Source organism: Anolis sagrei, chromosome 3 (genome assembly GCF_037176765.1).
Source record: "Anolis sagrei isolate rAnoSag1 chromosome 3, rAnoSag1.mat, whole genome shotgun sequence".
Lineage (NCBI taxonomy): Eukaryota > Metazoa > Chordata > Lepidosauria > Squamata > Dactyloidae > Anolis > Anolis sagrei.
Window position 1 is genome coordinate 150717138 of NC_090023.1, and position 16845 is coordinate 150733982.

General features: G+C 37.5%; 1 protein-coding gene across 22 annotated transcripts in view; it reads right to left on the reverse strand.

Moving 5' to 3' along the window:
* Positions 1-16845, reverse strand: part of KCNMA1 (potassium calcium-activated channel subfamily M alpha 1) — a 571036-nt gene that overhangs the window by 83280 nt on the left and 470911 nt on the right. For all 22 annotated transcript variants that reach the window (XM_060769087.2, XM_060769090.2, XM_060769088.2 and 19 more), the window contains one exon: positions 3282-3375. In XM_060769087.2, coding sequence (XP_060625070.1) covers positions 3282-3375 — 94 coding nt within the window. The remainder of the gene's footprint in view (positions 1-3281; positions 3376-16845) is intronic.

A 16845-nucleotide genomic window follows, 5' to 3' on the forward strand; every position in this document is an offset into this window, starting at 1 on the left:
AAAGCTACAATAGGATGAGTGATATTCCTCAAGGGTGCTTTTGTACTCAGTGGGCATCAACTGTGTTGACTGGATAGAGAAACAGCTGTGTTCTTCTTGCTGTTGTTAGAAGTGCATAATTTAAACTTTTCAGAAACAAAATAGCATATTTCCACATTTCTACAAGGACTACCAATTCTGCCCCCATTATACATTTTGCATTCTAAGTGACTTCAAGTTTTCTTGAGCTGGACTGGGCTTCATTAACATGGTGTCCCAAACAATATCTATTTGGGCCAAGGTACAAAGCATAGGGGAAGGCTGAGGTCCAGTAGACAGGCAAAGGAGGAAACAAAACACGTCTGGTTTTGGCCTGCTCCCCACTCATTGCCCAACCTATGTTTAGCAATTCTGATGCGTTACTGAGCAGACAGCTCAAGCTTGCAATGAGTAATCTCCCTTAGTCCCTCTTCAGTAGGCAATGAAAGCAGGCTCCACTTTGAAAATTCTTCCCCCATCATGCAAGCTGACACAGGCATGCTTTTCAAAAACCCACAGCCAATCTGTTGATCATTACTTATTTACAAAGGCCTTCGGGCAGAAAGTCCTGTAAAAACCATACTTGATACAGTATACACTAGCTTTTTCGGCTTGTGGAAGGGGGGGAAGTCCCCCTAAGGCTACCTCAAACCATCACTTTCTATTGCACATAAAATGTACCGTGTAACACTAAAGTATTTAATATATATGGTATAATATATCTACAGGAAAGGCATTTGTGTAGAAGTGTGTTAGCCTGTATTTGGTAATTTGATGTTTTGCTGAAGGCTATGACTTGAAAAAGCCTGCACCTAGTGCCGAGGACCTGTCATCTCAGTACCCAAGAGCCAGTAGAATAAAGAAGTACCCTAAAGCAGCAAAACTTTGACACAGCTTTGAAGCATATGAAAACAGTATAACTCCCCAGAATTATTATGACTCAAGATCAAAGAAATGAGGCATACTTTACATAGCAAACAGGGACAGTGCACTTCGCTCCAAATGTTGCTGTTCTCCCCTCTTCCCTCTGACTGTCTCTTTTCCCCTCTTATTTTATTTCATTTTTATAATCCTACATTTATCAGATGATAGAAGGAGAGGAGGCACTCCCTTTTTTCTTTCAGATTTCCAGTGGATAAAATTAACGGAGATGAGATGACATGAAGACACGTGAATTCTAAATGACGGCAGAGTAACAACCACATGATATGAATGCGGAAATTGGCTGCCTACTCATTTCCCCCCTCCCCATCTCCTTAACAAAATCTAAGTCAGTATTGAGTTATAAAAGATTAGTTAACAGGTACTCTGAACTTTTTCAACAAATTAATGATAGCAATAGATGGACAATAAAAGGGGAAATGTCACAAGTAAGAATATTTTCCATATGAACCTATTGCGGTAGTTCTAAATTCCAAAGAAAACAGCTTCACAGTATAAGAATACCCTGGGATTTAGGAAAAACATAAAGTAATGAGTATCTTTCTAAGCAGCACTTGAAATTCTTGAACAAATCACTGAAAAGGACTGGATAGAATTCTAATCGCTCCAACTGAAAAGAGTGAACAGTTAAAATAAATATTACTTTTGTATATTTTGAAAAAAATACCTTCCTGTTCCTGATTATTTAAATGTGAATACTTCTATCTCGATTAGAATGGATGTATATTTTTGGTTTAGGTATTGTTTTTGTTATTGTTTTGTGTTGTCAAGTAGTTTCCAATTTATGGGAACTTTAAAGCAAATTTAACACAAGATTGTCTTGTTCAAGGAGGGCGTGCTTCTGCCTTCCTCTGAGGCTGAGAAAGCATGACTTCACCAAGCATTACATTTTTGACACTTGCAGTGTCAAAAGCAGCATTTTTAAAAATCTTTAGTAGGATGTCCATTGTAATGTGGCCAAGATAATCTGAATAAACGTGAAATTTGAATTAAATTTGGGGATTCCCCTAGACTAGAGCAAATGCTTCTGAGGGAGGTCCAAAATGAGCAATGAGTCTCCTATACATATACAATCTGAGCCCTGCCACATGCACAATGGAGGACCTTCTCACAGCAACACCAGAGGCACCTGATGTGGCCAGCTTCTGGTCAAAGAAAATTTAGTATAATGCCAAGTTTTTAATTTTGTTTGTGGTTTTTTATACATTATAACTGTAGTCTCAATTTGTTTTGACACAATAAATAAATAAATAAATCCTGTACATATTTATGTTGTCACCTATGGACCCACCACCAAGACTCTACACTTGGAACGCAATCATACTCGATCATGACTGATAACCAATGGTGATGATAATGGTTTAATTCCTAGAATTAATGGTTGTTAATTCCTAGAACAAAGTTTGAAGCATATTTGGAAAAATATACCCGAGGAACAAACAGATTAAGCTGAGTGAAATTAGCATTTTACAGTTTTGATTCATATAAAATTTCACCATACATTATAAAGAGGTATCCTTGGCAGTATCAGAAAGCCTCTGAATAATCACATAACCATAATAATTTATCTAATGGAATTTATTATAGGAATCAGTTAGAAACAAATACTGCACACCTAATTAAAGGCAGTAGGATACACAGGTATAAAGTGAGAACGAAAGTGCATTCACATTGCTTGTCTTCATAATACCTATAGTCTTTCTTCTTTAAGGAGTCCCCACATTTCATAATTAATATTGCTTTTAGCCTTAGTAGAACTGCATTCATTGTGAACTTTGCTTTGGCAAGTACATAGATTATTAGGCCTTTAAAAAAATTCAAAATCAATTAGGGGAAATTTGATTTCAATCGACAGGATAAAAGGAAGGTAATACACAGGTTCATTTTTGATTGTGATGATACATTTCACATATGGCCTTAAGTACAGAAAACAGTACTCAGAGGGATTCCTACAAAAAGAGAATTGCCCAAGGCAAACTAACCACATGGGTTCCTCTGATTGGTTAGTGCTATCATTAGTGCCACTGCTGTTTAAGAACTACACATGGACAGGACAGGGTGACAGCTAAGACTTTAAAGCCTATGTATTTTTCAAACAGCTTTTCAAACTGTTTTTCATGACAGATTTTTTTCCAGCTCTATCATTAACTGCTGACAAGCTGACAGAATAAATACTTCAGTCTTTCAGAAACCATCTAACAATCTTCTGCGTTCCCCACCACACCGCCATGACCCCCCCCCCATACATTTTTATTTATTTATTATTGGGGGAGGAGGTTATATTAGGAGAGGAGATAAAGATACGACTTGCTTAGTCTTACCTAGCCATCTTGGGCGAGGAGTTGGGTGAATTTCGCATGCCTCCATTGCGCTGCTTCTTTTTGGGTGACAGCGTCGTCGGCTGCTCGTCTTCAACTGGAAATACAGGCAACTGATGAGGTCATGATCAGCTCAAATTGTCACATGAAATACAGGTGAAATAGCCAAGAACACACACTCAGTTTCATTCACACACTGATACTTCATTACTATCTTACATAGATTCAGTAGAGACCAAAGCAGTGTTAGTCGAAAAGAGTTCAAATTGAAAGCTGAGGTGGAGGAAGAGGAAGAAAGAAAGGCAAGGCATTGACTGAAGAGATTCTGGAGATGGTTTGTGTTTTCATAAAAGATCATTTATAGTTAAGCTGTGTTTTCAGAAAACGGAAATAAGCACCCTGCAAAAAGATTAAGTATATTTGAATTCCAAATACAGAATATTGCCTGACTGTACTTTGCTTATGTTGATAACCTGATACTCCTGAAATGCCAGCGCACAGAGTGTTCATGAAGACATATAAAACATTCATTGCCTTGTTATTCAGGGCTGCAATAAATGAAAAATGATGCTGTTGTGCATGAAACTTCAGCACAATTAAGTCCGGATGCACACTAGCAAAAAAAAATGTACCCAACTTACTCCTGATATTGCTGGAACACATGGTGTTTGTCCCATTTGCAAAACAAACATGCTCCTTTTAGGCTTTAAAGCTATTAAAATTAATGCCATTTACTCTGAATTTCATTGGAAATCATTTTTTAGAAGTTTGTCCCTGCTTTCTGAATTATATTTGGGGCTTTGATGGTTGGTGGACAATATTGATCAGTGTGTGGTTACCTAGCCCAGGCGGACATATGGTAACTTCAAATACATTTTTCTTTTTCACCAAAAAGCAAACTTTCAATTTACTTGGGGTAGGGAGTTCAGTTGGAAGCCTCCATCATCAGAATAAAGAGTGAAAATGGGGTGCCACAACAGAGGGATATTAAAATCCAATCTGCCCATTAAAAACAACCAGAAAAAATAATATCTTGATGAGGGCATTAAGCAATGTAAAAAAAAATGGGATGTCACAAAAAGGGCTGTTAAAATCTAGTTTGATCATTTAAAACAAGAAAACAACATGACAAGTGGGACAGGAAGAGGTGTTTAGTGGCAGCTAAATCTCTCTTCACTGCCCCCCTCATCCACTACCATTTCAAAATACGGAGAATCCACAGTAGTGCAACAGGCTATAATCTGATGTAGCGACCACATGGAAATGGTGGAATGCTGCCTTAGGTCCTAAAGTAACTTATGTAAGGAGGATGGTGTGACTGTAAATATCCATTAGGTTCATGTTATAACATGTTAATGTGATGATAACTGGAGTAGAACCAGGACCAGGTAATGCAAAGTTGAGCTGATTTATATTGCTAGTGCGGATTCGGCTCCAGAACCCATTGTTTCACTCTTTATTATAAAAGGGGGTGTTATCACAGGAAGAATGTAACAAAATGGCAGGAAAACTTCCTGTATAAGAAACAATGGGAACTGTACATGAAATTCATTTTAATGAGGATGGTGGACTGTTTAAGTAGATCACCATTAGCTTTATATTTTTTCTTTATAAAGCAAAGAAAAATAAAGCAAGTTAATCATTACAGAAAAATATAAATGTTGTCTAAACTCTACAGCACAATGATGCTTAAGTTTACCACAATCATAGTATGTTCTCTCTATTGCCTATTTTTATCTTAAAAATTGAAATAGATTAAACATATACAAAAAAAAACAAATAAAACTGTTTTCTTTTTATCACTAACTCATTTAGCACTACCTTTCTTTACCATTTTTGATCATTAGAAGAGTCAGTTCTCTCTCTTTACACAAAATTGCTCCACAGCAATACTGGGCTTGGTAAAATTGACACTTTTATCAAATAAAATAGGCCATTTCCACCCTATAATTAATAGAAAGTCAAACTAAATACAATGAAAACAGCTAAGCCTCAGACAGAAGTTATTTGGAATTATAAGAAATAGAAGCATCACGGGGCATTTCTTCCTGTGTAGGTTCAAAAGTAATCAACCAAAACAACAACAAAGTAAATGAGTGATGCAAGTCTTTTGGGAACTATGGTCAAAAAGCCAAATTAAATTTAAACAAACAAAGAGGCCTATAGGTTTGACAGCTGCCTAGATTTGACTGCAAATGAATTAATAACACATTCTGGCTTTAATCCAGACAATGTTATTTTCAACTAAGATCTCATTTCTTTCAAAACAATTTAGGAAAAACTGTTTTGAATGTTGGATCTCTTATTTTAACTCTCTAATGACGTGGATTGTTATGTCTCCCTGTTCGTTAATTCACTTACCTATCAACATACATGCATACATACTACCTCCTCAATTTCCAAATTGGTGCCAAAATCAGTAATCATGTAAGCCAGTTATGTCATATCTATTCAGAAATAACAACAGCATCAAAGCCACTAAACCTGCCTCCACAACCTCAAGGTAATCCAGTTGATATTGCTTGTGAGACTAATAAGTTTATTCTGGTCTTGCAAAATGTTTTTTTAATAAATTAATTGGTAAGAAACCACACTCTTTGGCAGAGAAGGCTCAAGACCTTATAAAGCTATAACTCCCATGATTTCATTGCACTGAGCCATGGTAATTAAAGTGATGCCAAACTGCATTCATTCTACAATGTAGATATATCCTTGCTTTCCATATTTATATGGTCTTTTCACACTGTGCATGCATATTTGAAATCTGGACATTGTACAAATTTCCATTCCCTGCATGTCACCAAGATATGACATCGAACTTTGTAAAGTTAAAGAAGTTTCTTAAAGCCTCTCTTAGGAAATGGAATATATCTCTTGAGAATTATATATATTTATGTGGCATTCAAGCAAGCCTTTGTTTATAAGACTTACACCATGCCTTTAGGGAACATTGGGAACAACATGAAGTATTTTTATTACCATTTATTTCAATGGGAGAATTAAAGATGTACTTTACACCTCTTCTTTTGCAATCAATAGGACTGAAAGTTGCTTAAATGTGACTAAATTGCAAAGGAAATCATATAACTTATAAGATGATAGTTCTGTCTCAGCAAAAACAGGGTGCAGAAATGTAGGGAAGGCTAGATTATGTCTTTGTGCTCTTGAAAAGCATCCCATTAGAGCTATATGGTATAAGAAACTTCAAACAGAATACTCAAATATCATCCCCAGTATCAAGGCAACATAACATTCCTTCCCATCTTGGGTTGAAATTGATTGTTTGCCCACTCCTGTAGGAAAATACCCCAAACAGATGAATGGGTTTCAAAACAACTGGGTCCTATTTCATTATAAAGTGATGCAAAAGTAAGCAACTATGAATAAAACACTGCACAGAGTGACAAGAAGAGTCCTTATGATAATCCTGGCAACAGACACGAACCCTTGTTCATCCCCTTAGATAGGGGTCAAAAGGATTGGTTTCCAATGACAATACTGACATTACTTAGGACTTCATCGCATTAAGACAAATGGATGAAAACGTTCGGCTGAGTAGAGCTCCACTTTCCTATGAAATGCAAGAATTGTTTACCATCACCACACTTCCATGCAACTCAGTATGTATCCGCATTCTTTTAAGTAATTTCTCATCACATTACAGTTCTGAGGCCCTGCCCACCATCCTTCTCCCCTGCATTATTTGTTGAAAGAAATCCTCCCCTTTTTGAAATCTCAGCCTCCTTCCATACTAAAATGAGATCTGAGAAGTTTCTGAGCATGCTCAGTTTGTCCCTTTGGGATGCTGCCAAGAAGAGAGGAGGAAGGAAGGTAGAAAGAAGGATTGGGTATTTCAGTGTCATTTCTGCCATTGGGGAAAAGGGACAAACGCTGCAACTTAGCTGTATGTGTTCTGGGAACAAAGGTGCATATACAATGTATAATACTTTCATAATCATATACTAACAAATTACTAGGGGATACTTGCATCATTGCATAATTGCAGCCAGGCTTTGAAGCTGCAAGGCTATTCAATGCTAATCAAGGTTGCCAATTGCATTATTCCCACTTGCCTCTGATAAGTGGGCCCCCCATCTAAATTGCCATATAATTCAGCTTCTGAATCCCAAAGATCTGGAAACTTGCATCATTGCATAATGGCAGCCAGGTTTGAAGCTTCAAGGCTATTCATTGCTAATCAAGGTCACCAATTGCTATGTTCCCACTTCCCACAGAAGATGATTGCCACTTATGTGGGTTAAACGTCAGGGGATAATGCTTCTGGAACATGGCCAGACAGCCCTGAAAGTTACTAGAGTTTAACCGAACTCAGTGGGGCTTATTTCCAAGGAACTTTATCTTGAAATGATATTATCTAGAGCCCCATCTACATTGCCATATACTGCAGCTTCTGAATCCCAAAGATCTGGATACTTGCCTCATTGCATAATGGCAGCCAGGGTTTGAAGCTGCAAGGCTATTCTATGCTAACCAAGGTGGCAAATTGCATTATTCCCACTTGCCTCTGATAATAATGAGATAATGCTTCTGAAACATGGCCAGATAGCCCTGAAAGGTGCTAGAGTTTAACTGAACTCAGTGGGGCTTATTTCCAAGGCTTAAAAAAAGAATATTTTTGGCAAAGACCCTACTTGCTCGGTGAGGAAAAGGAAATGGCTGTGACGGAACATTTGAAATCTGGCAAAAAAAACCCCAGAGAGTTGAGAAAAATCAATTTCTTCACTCTTCCTGATATGTTGAAAAAGACCACTGCTCCCTATGTTTAAAAGACTCAAAAACTGCTATGCTCTACACTTTAATGTGGTGAGCCCAAATTGTAAGTGTAGAACTCAGTGGAATTTAACTAATGTGGTGAAGATACTATGAAATCATTCTGTGTCCCAATAGTCCCGATTTGACGATGATAATTTAAGGAAGATGAATGTCACGGACTGCATAAAGACAGCAACAAATGCAGGGAAAAGAAGTATAAATTATGGACAATTCTAAAAAAAAATCCTTTCTGTTCAAGGAGAAGGATGATTGGCTGAGACACATCTTTTGACCCACAAAAATTTGGTGCTGAAAAAAACTAGGAGATCAAGGTACATTAAAGAGTAAAAGAAATCAGAAATTATGATATAATTAGAGATAAATATATAAATAATCCCATGGATTGAGATTACTGAAAAAGATAGAAAATCTAGCTATTTTTGAGTACAGTGATACCACAATGCACATCAACCAGCAGTCTTTGCCACTTTTGGATTTTTCACTGCCAGCAACCCCCATCCACTCAAAATTTCACCTAATTTAAACTGCCTCTGCAAATTAATGATACTGAAACACAACACAGTGAAAAATGTACAAGCATTAAATAATGTGCTTCGGGCAAAAACCTGAGTATGCAGAGATCTAAAAAAACAGTTTAGTTATTTATATACATACTGCATTTATTAACTGATTTTCCAAACAGCAATTTCCTGATTGGACCAATATCTAATTTATATACATTATAAATTACATTAAAATAATAAGGAACATTTGCTAAAAACTAACTAAAGAGCATAACAAATAGACATCTGGAGCATTAAAATTTTACATCTTACAGGCCCAGCTTCACCAGTCTGGTCCTCCCCACTGATGCTGCCATTACCCTGTTTCAAAGGTAGAATACATTTTTGTGTGTCAGAAGCGATTTGAAAAACTGCAAGTTGCTGCTTGTGTGAGAGAATTGGCTGTCTGCAAGAATGTTGCCCAGGAGACGCCTGGATGTTTTTGATACTTTACCATCCTTGTGGGAGGCTTCTCTCAGGTCCCTGCATGGGAAGCTGGAGCTAACAGAAGGAGCTCAATCTGCTCTCCCCAGATTCGAACCACTGATCTGTCAGACATCACAAGGGTTTAATCCATTGCCCCACTGGGGGCTCCGAAGTAGAGTACAGAAAGGATTCATATCTGGTTATAGTGGACATCCTCTTCTTTCTTCTAAATGCTTCTGAACCTGACCTAATGCCCTGTGTTAATGTAATATGAAGAGTGGAGATGCCTAACAGCTGCTGTCACCATTGTCCTAAGCCAGGTCTGTAGAGCTTCTGGTCCACGGGCTAAATGTGGCCCACAAAGGGCTTCCCTGCAGCCCACAAAGGCTCTGGGTTGAAGGGATTTAGAGGGAGGTTTATAAGAGTTTGGTTACGGCAAGGGGAGTTTGGCTGACCTCAAGTTTGTCTCTGCAGTCTCATCTGAGGTGAAGCTCCCTTCTGCAGATGGTGATACAGACACACTCAAATCAAACTAAATTCTAGAAAAACTGATGAATAGAAAGCTATCTCAAAGAGTACTTTCAATAAATAAGCAGTAGCTCTCAAAAAGCTCTCACTGTCTTTTTCTGTTTCTCAAGATAAGACAATTTTCCTAATCCAATGTCTGCATCAAACACTGGCTATGTCTCCTTCCTTTGATAAGGTGCATCTTTTTTTTTTTAGCAAGAATATATAGTGATGAGAGATCACTCTATCATTCTACATTCCTATCCTAAAAGTCTGAAAGATTTTATCTTACATGATGCATTTGAAAAAAAAAAATGTTCCTTAGCAATAAACATGGTTCACACCAAAATTATCTGAATGGTGAATGCAGTAATCAGAACAATGTTCTGGGCCCTGTTCAGTTTCACTCTTTCTCCTTCTCCATAAGATGGGACATATAGCATCCTGAAGAAGCAAACTGAAGAAGAAGCCTGAAATGTCCCTAATGGAAACTTTTCTATTCATAACTTTGACATTATATCCTATTTACCACTGCCACCACCCATTGTGAGGTCAGCAAAAGTGTTAATGTGTAATGCAGTTACAATGGCTATCTATGCTGTTGACATTAGTGACTGTTCCACCTTATATCTAGCAGAAAATGTAGGAGGCGAGTTATACTGAAGTTTATAGCACAGCTACAAGTATGGCATATTACACTATAAGCTAAATCGGGAATGAATAACTGTTCATCATTGAACATCACTGCTTGCTGTCAACTTTGCTCCTTGTTTAGCCTCCTTTTCATCATCTTATTCGATTGTGAGCCATCCAGAAAGCCTATTTAAATCTTTGTGCATAATTAGTAGACAAAATAACTTCTAATATGATGATTAGTAACTCTACATACTATGTGTAATTGTGCAATCATAACATAGACAAGACGAGAACTGCACTAGTTTTTCAATGTATGATGTGTCCTATTGTAAAAAGGATTGTGGAGGAAAATCCTATAAAACGGTGTTTACTACTACCACTGGCTGAAATGTTTGAGAAAACAAGGGTTAATGCTGCATATATTCTGCACTGCTTAATACATGTTTTCCCCTTTCAGCCTTTTTGCCTCACTATACTAGAAAGGAATCATGCTTACCTCAATGGAGATACAAAATTATATAGTTCCTCTATTAGTTATGAAATATAACAAGGCTTATCAACTTGTTGCAGGTGTTCTGTCTCTAGGTTCTCATGAAATCTAAGGGCCCTTTCACACAGCCATATAACCCAGAACATCAAGGCAGAAAATCCCACAATATCTGCTTTAAACTGGGTTATCTCAGTCCACGCTGCCATATATTCCAGTTCAACGCAGTTAATGTGGGATTTTATTCAGCTGTGTGGAAGGGGTCTTTGACTTGGGTTTTCTGTGTACCCATATTTTATTATTATTTATTATTTACAGTATTTATATTCCGCCCTTCTCACCTCACAGGGGACTCAAGGCGGATTATGATGTACATATACATGGCAAACATTCAATGCCATAGACACACAACATATCTAGACAGACACTCAGAGGCTATTTAACATTCCAGCTTCTGGCCACCAGGAGAGCTGTCGCTTCACCATCCATTTGTGACACTGATGAAGTACTTTCCTCATTCTTTGCATACTTCCTGGATATGTTTATGGCCTCATAAATCAGTAAAATACCCTTACTTGTAACAAATAATAAGCATTGCCTCAACCCTTGCCTCAACCTAGAACTTACTTTAGCCTAATAGGCACTACATCAAACAGTTTTATCTCTATGGAAGACTTTGTATTGGAAAGGAATCAGACAATGTCTAATGAGGCTTCAGATACTCTGGTTTAGACTACAGTTTAGTTTAAAAGTCAGAAGGATGTTTTATAATCTTTGCTTATTTCAGAATTTATATGTGAATGTGTGCAGTGTGTGTGGGATAGATTCATTATTTCTGTGACATAACCTTCAGACAATGCTCCATGAATTGATTTAAGATGTGCTGTAATTTTAATGGCTTTTGTGTGAAGGCTAACATCTGAAACAACATCTTACTTGGCTTTTATCCTCAGTTCTTCCTTTAAGCACAATCAAAAAATGTCTTCAAAGAAGCACTGGTCAAGGTCTTTAGACATTTGAAGTATTTTAATACACTCAAAAAATAATTCTGTCACCTCCATTGTTTCATCTATGTCATCAACGACAACAAGGGTTGTTTGGGTTTTTTTTTTACAAACCCCAGCTTTTACATATCTCAAAATCAGCTGTAACAGCTAACAAGATTAATCAGACATTAATGCAGACTTGTACACTTGCCAAGCCTATTGGTGAAAAAGGTAAAGATTTCAAAGCCAGTCAAACATGAAACACAACACCAACCAGAAACCATTAGTTGTCTAGCTATCTTGATTAAGGTATTAATCACTACATCTGGAGAAACTCACATCTGCAAGGACTTAGCAGAGCATTAGTAATGTCATTTTCACATTGAAAACGCTTAAATTTCACATCCCATGCACAAAAGAATCTTTGTTGCCTGATGCATCCGGCTATGGGACTACCTACGGAGCTCTTGGTTCAACCCCGGTTTTCTGTTCAGGTAATGGTGGCATTTGGCAGGTAGACTGAGTGCCCTTTGCAATCTACAGTAGGAAGATTTTCCTTGCTGAACAGAGCCCAAAAGGTTAAGCTGTTGCAGTGATGGATTGTTTGGCAGAAGGAGACTTCCTTTACGGTTATTAACAAGTGGGATTGGTTCCCGGATTCCATCAGTGGACTTGATGCCAACCATTGCATGGGTACTGGCACTCTTGAACTGAACTGAGCGGTTTGGGTAACTTGGTTTAGCTTCATTCTTTACTTCTAAACAATAAGGAAAAAGTGTAAATTAATGCATTATGCATTAAAAAAAACTGCCCAGACTACATTGGTGAATCAATTTTCTGTGGCAACCAAAGGTTTGTGATACTTGGTTTCTATACCACAATACCCATGGGCTCCAATCTGTGTGGGACGCCACTCATTAAAAAGGATTCACCTTGTGCTTCTGAATAGCTTCATCAACATGCAATTAGACTGCATCCTCAATTAAAAGTGTCCTGAAAGCTTCCACTGTCTCTTTTTATAGACAGAACAGAATTTCATGGCTGAAATGTACGCGCATAAAGTGTTTTCATGTGTACACACAGTCTAGTATTTTTCCATCCCAGCTACAGACTCATATTCTCTGTTAGAGGCAACATGAAAAGGTTCCTCAGAAATCTGAAATGCTAATTCCATGACATGAGTGACTTCAGTGTGTTTTCACTTCGCACATGTGTGTGCATCCATGTGCATGGACAGTCACCCTGGTCTAATATGAGCAGACATCCTAATTTATTCTGAACCTACTGTTTTTATATACAAATTAAAAGATACTGTAATTTTACAATATTATCAATCGTAAGCAATGGAACCCCCAGTGGCACAGTGGGTTAAACCCTTGTGCGGGCAGGACTGACGACCGACAGGTCGAAGGTTCAAATTCGGGGAGAGCAAGGGTGAGCTCCCTCTGTCAGCTCCAGCTCCCACTCCCATGTGGGGACATGAGAGAAGCCTCCTACAAGGATGGGTAAAACATCAAAACATCTGGGCATCCCCTGGGCAATGTCCTTGCAGATGCCCAATTCTCTCACACCAGAAGCAACCTGCAGTTTTTCAAGTCACTCCTGACACGAAAAAATAATTCTGTAAGCAATAATTTGAACCAAGGAAAAATATATTTAAGGCAGATCTGCACATTGATAAAGTATCAATATTTATTCATGGCAGAAGGATATTGATTTTGTGTTTACCAAAAGAACCGAACTATGCATCTGATTTTGCAACACTGAAAACAATAATTCAATCCATGTATGCCATTTTAGTCAATTTATTCTAGCATTCAACATGATGAATTCATACTGAATTCAGATATTCTGCTAAGTTTCGCTAAGCTCAATAGATCTTAGGCAAAATCAAGTATCTGCAAACGTATTTGGATATAAACACCACTGAACACAGTGGGGTTTCTTTCAAGTAAGTATGCATAGGATTGTATTGTAATTCACAACTTCCTTTCTCTCTCTGACACACACATACAGATGAATATACACATTGAATAAAACTACTGTCCTTCAAACAATAATCGCTATTAACTAGTGATCTTTTTCTAATATTTTGGTTTTGAATTGCATCACTGGGAAACTAATTTGAATATATATACATAGTTAAAACACTTAAGATGTGACATTGTTGCATCTTTTCTTTTTTTAACACAAGAGAAATTTATATGTTGGTAATCATATAAGTTCAAAGTAAATCCTGTAATCAAATGAATAAGACACGGGGCAATTAAAAAGAGGACATGATAGGAAATATATCTGCTCTCCAAATGTAAATTATCAATAGGGAAATATACTTGAACCCAGAAGTCAGTTCATTGCTTTTGAGAAATGCAAAGTATGTCTCTATCACAGAAAGATTTCAATTTATACCAGATACATTAAAGCCCAAAGGAGTTATTTCAGTTTGCTTTTTAACAAATTCCACATGAAGGGCCAAATCCTGTGCCCACACAAGGAGATAAAATGCATCTGGAATCTGGCTGCAGGAGAAAGTCCTAAGGGTGTTTACATGTGAATAGGTTTCCTCTAGGGATGAAAAATCTGCCTGCTTTGTTTTTTTCCTGTGTTCATTTTTAAAAAGTCAAATTCTTTATATAATAGATACAATAAATACTCAATACAAGAAAGCATGTAAAAGTTTAGGTCAGTTAAAATATATCAATTTTTCTCTTATCTGTACTGGCCAATTTCAACAGGTACAGCCATTCTTAGGGCCCTTCCACACAGCCCTATATCCCAGAATATCAAGGCAGAAAATCCCACATTATCTGAATATGGACTCAGATAACCCAGTTCAAAGAAGATATTGTGGGATTTTCTGCCTTGCTATTCTGTGATATAGGCTGTGTGGAAGGGCCCTAATATGCTGTATCTGCCTGCCATATAAGATTAAAGAGAAGAAGGTTCTTGGGGGGAAAAAACAGGTGTCAGGCAACTCTGATTCATCACTATAACCCCATAAACTACTTACTATTTAGCATCAAGTGACTGAAGGCAAGTCAATTAGTGCTGGTATAGGCCATAAACTCCAGTGGTTATCATGATATTGTTCTTTTTTTAAAAAAAGGATTGTACTCTCCCTACACAATATTATGTCTAAACTAAAACACAATGTGTTGAACAAAGAGGCAAACATTTTTTTTTATTTTCAAACGGCCAATTCCAATTACACGTGAAACATTATTGCTTTGCAAGAGTTTGATAAGAATACCTACTGAATCAACTCTCTCTGGATGGGGAGCCAGAGTGGCACAATCGGTTAAACCCTTGTGCTGGCTGAACAGCTGACCTGAAGACTTGAAAGTCAGCGGTTTGAATCTGTGAGACTGGATGAGCTCCCATCTGTCAGCCCCAGCTTCCCATATGGGGACATGAAGGAAGCCTGCCACAGGATGGTAACACATCCAGGCATCTCCTAGGCAATGTCCTTGCAGATGGCCAATTCTTTCACTTGCAGTATATTCTCAAGTTGCTTCTGACACACAAAAAAACTCTCTATGGACAATTTTTTAATTCAATCTAGAGTTTGAAAAAAAAACCCCTTATTTGACTACCACTCCAAGAATCTCCTAGATAGCAGTGCAAAAAAAGTAACATTCCAATACTCAGATCTAATCCAGCATTTCATTTCTCATTGTGGCAAAGCAAATTACTCTGGAAAGTCTAGAAAAAGAACTTAAAAGGAATGACTTTAAAACGTACAGTACCGAAGCCTATCACTGTTACATACCTTATACTTCTATCTTCTATTTGTTACCAGGGAGGAGATAGTGTTTTCTACCACCTTTTATTGATAGGATTGAGAAGACCCACACTGTTGCTCAATTACAGCTAGACCAGAGCAGTGTCGAGTCTGCTTTTCTAAGCTTTTCAACAGGCAGCACTCCTCTCTACTCCAAGAGAATGTGAAAGAGGATCTAAAGAAGCCATAACACAGCCAGGCTATGTGATAAAATGGCTAGGGGTATAAATTAAGTTATAATTGGGAACACTTAAATCTGTTAAACACAAGGGAGGGATAAAGAGAAAAGAAATATCTATCCTAAGTCTCTTTCCCACTACACATTTATAACATTTTGATAGCACTTGAAGTACCATGGTAACACTGTATGGGATCTGGGATTGGTAATTTGGTGAGGCACTAGAGCAGTCAAGATAGTTCAAGTCAGGTCAAAATATTGTAATTGTGTAGTACAAAGGAAACTCTACTTACATAGCCTGGAGAAACAGATTTGGGGGATTCATGTCTTGAGATCTTCCCTCTATAATATTGTTTATTTTCTATTATTATTATTATTATTATTATTATTATTAATACCCTGCTTTATCTCTCCCAAAGGGAACTCAAAGCGGCTAGTTCTCAACTAGTTCTTCATAGGTCTCCACAAGGCTACAGTAATATGAAGTGATCAAGTTCAAGTTGACCAGACTATAATGCACAACTTGGAAGCTTGTGGTGAGACTATTCTGCAGGGAATCTCGCATGTAGAATCTAGTAAGAAGATGCAGTGGGATAACAGAGAAACATTTGCAGCTTTATTGAAAAAAAGAATATTGTAAAAAAATGACATTATTGAATTATCAATTTTTTTAGGCTTCAACTGTTTGGTACTGGCTTTTGGGTGAGTGACACAACATTCATAATGTGTGATTGTCACCCTATGAGATTTTCTGCCCATGCTCCATTTCACAGGGTGCAACTTGGCAATATTCACACCATGAATATTTTTTTTTCGTCAGGAGCAACTTGAGAAACTGCAAGTTTCTTCATATACCATGATGACACCATGCCATACATTTAAGTATCCCTAGACATCTATAAGAAAAAGGGAAGAAGATTTATGGTTGATATCTTAGGATGTTGCCCTACATCTACCAAAAATATTTTGTATCAGGATAGAAGATTGAAAGCCTTCCTCTCTAGGAAAGGTAAGCAACTTCCATTAGGATGATATGTTTATGGGGGCTAAATCTTTCCAGCAGAACTCTTTCCAGGGGCACCCTGGGACAGGATGTCAAGCTTAAAGTTTAAGTTGTGCAAACACCAGACTTTCACCCATATTTCCCCGCTTGATATTTATTTACTATACTCAAGATAATTTTAATGAAAATCAAGTCCTGAAGCATTTTTAATGCAACCAATTTGGATA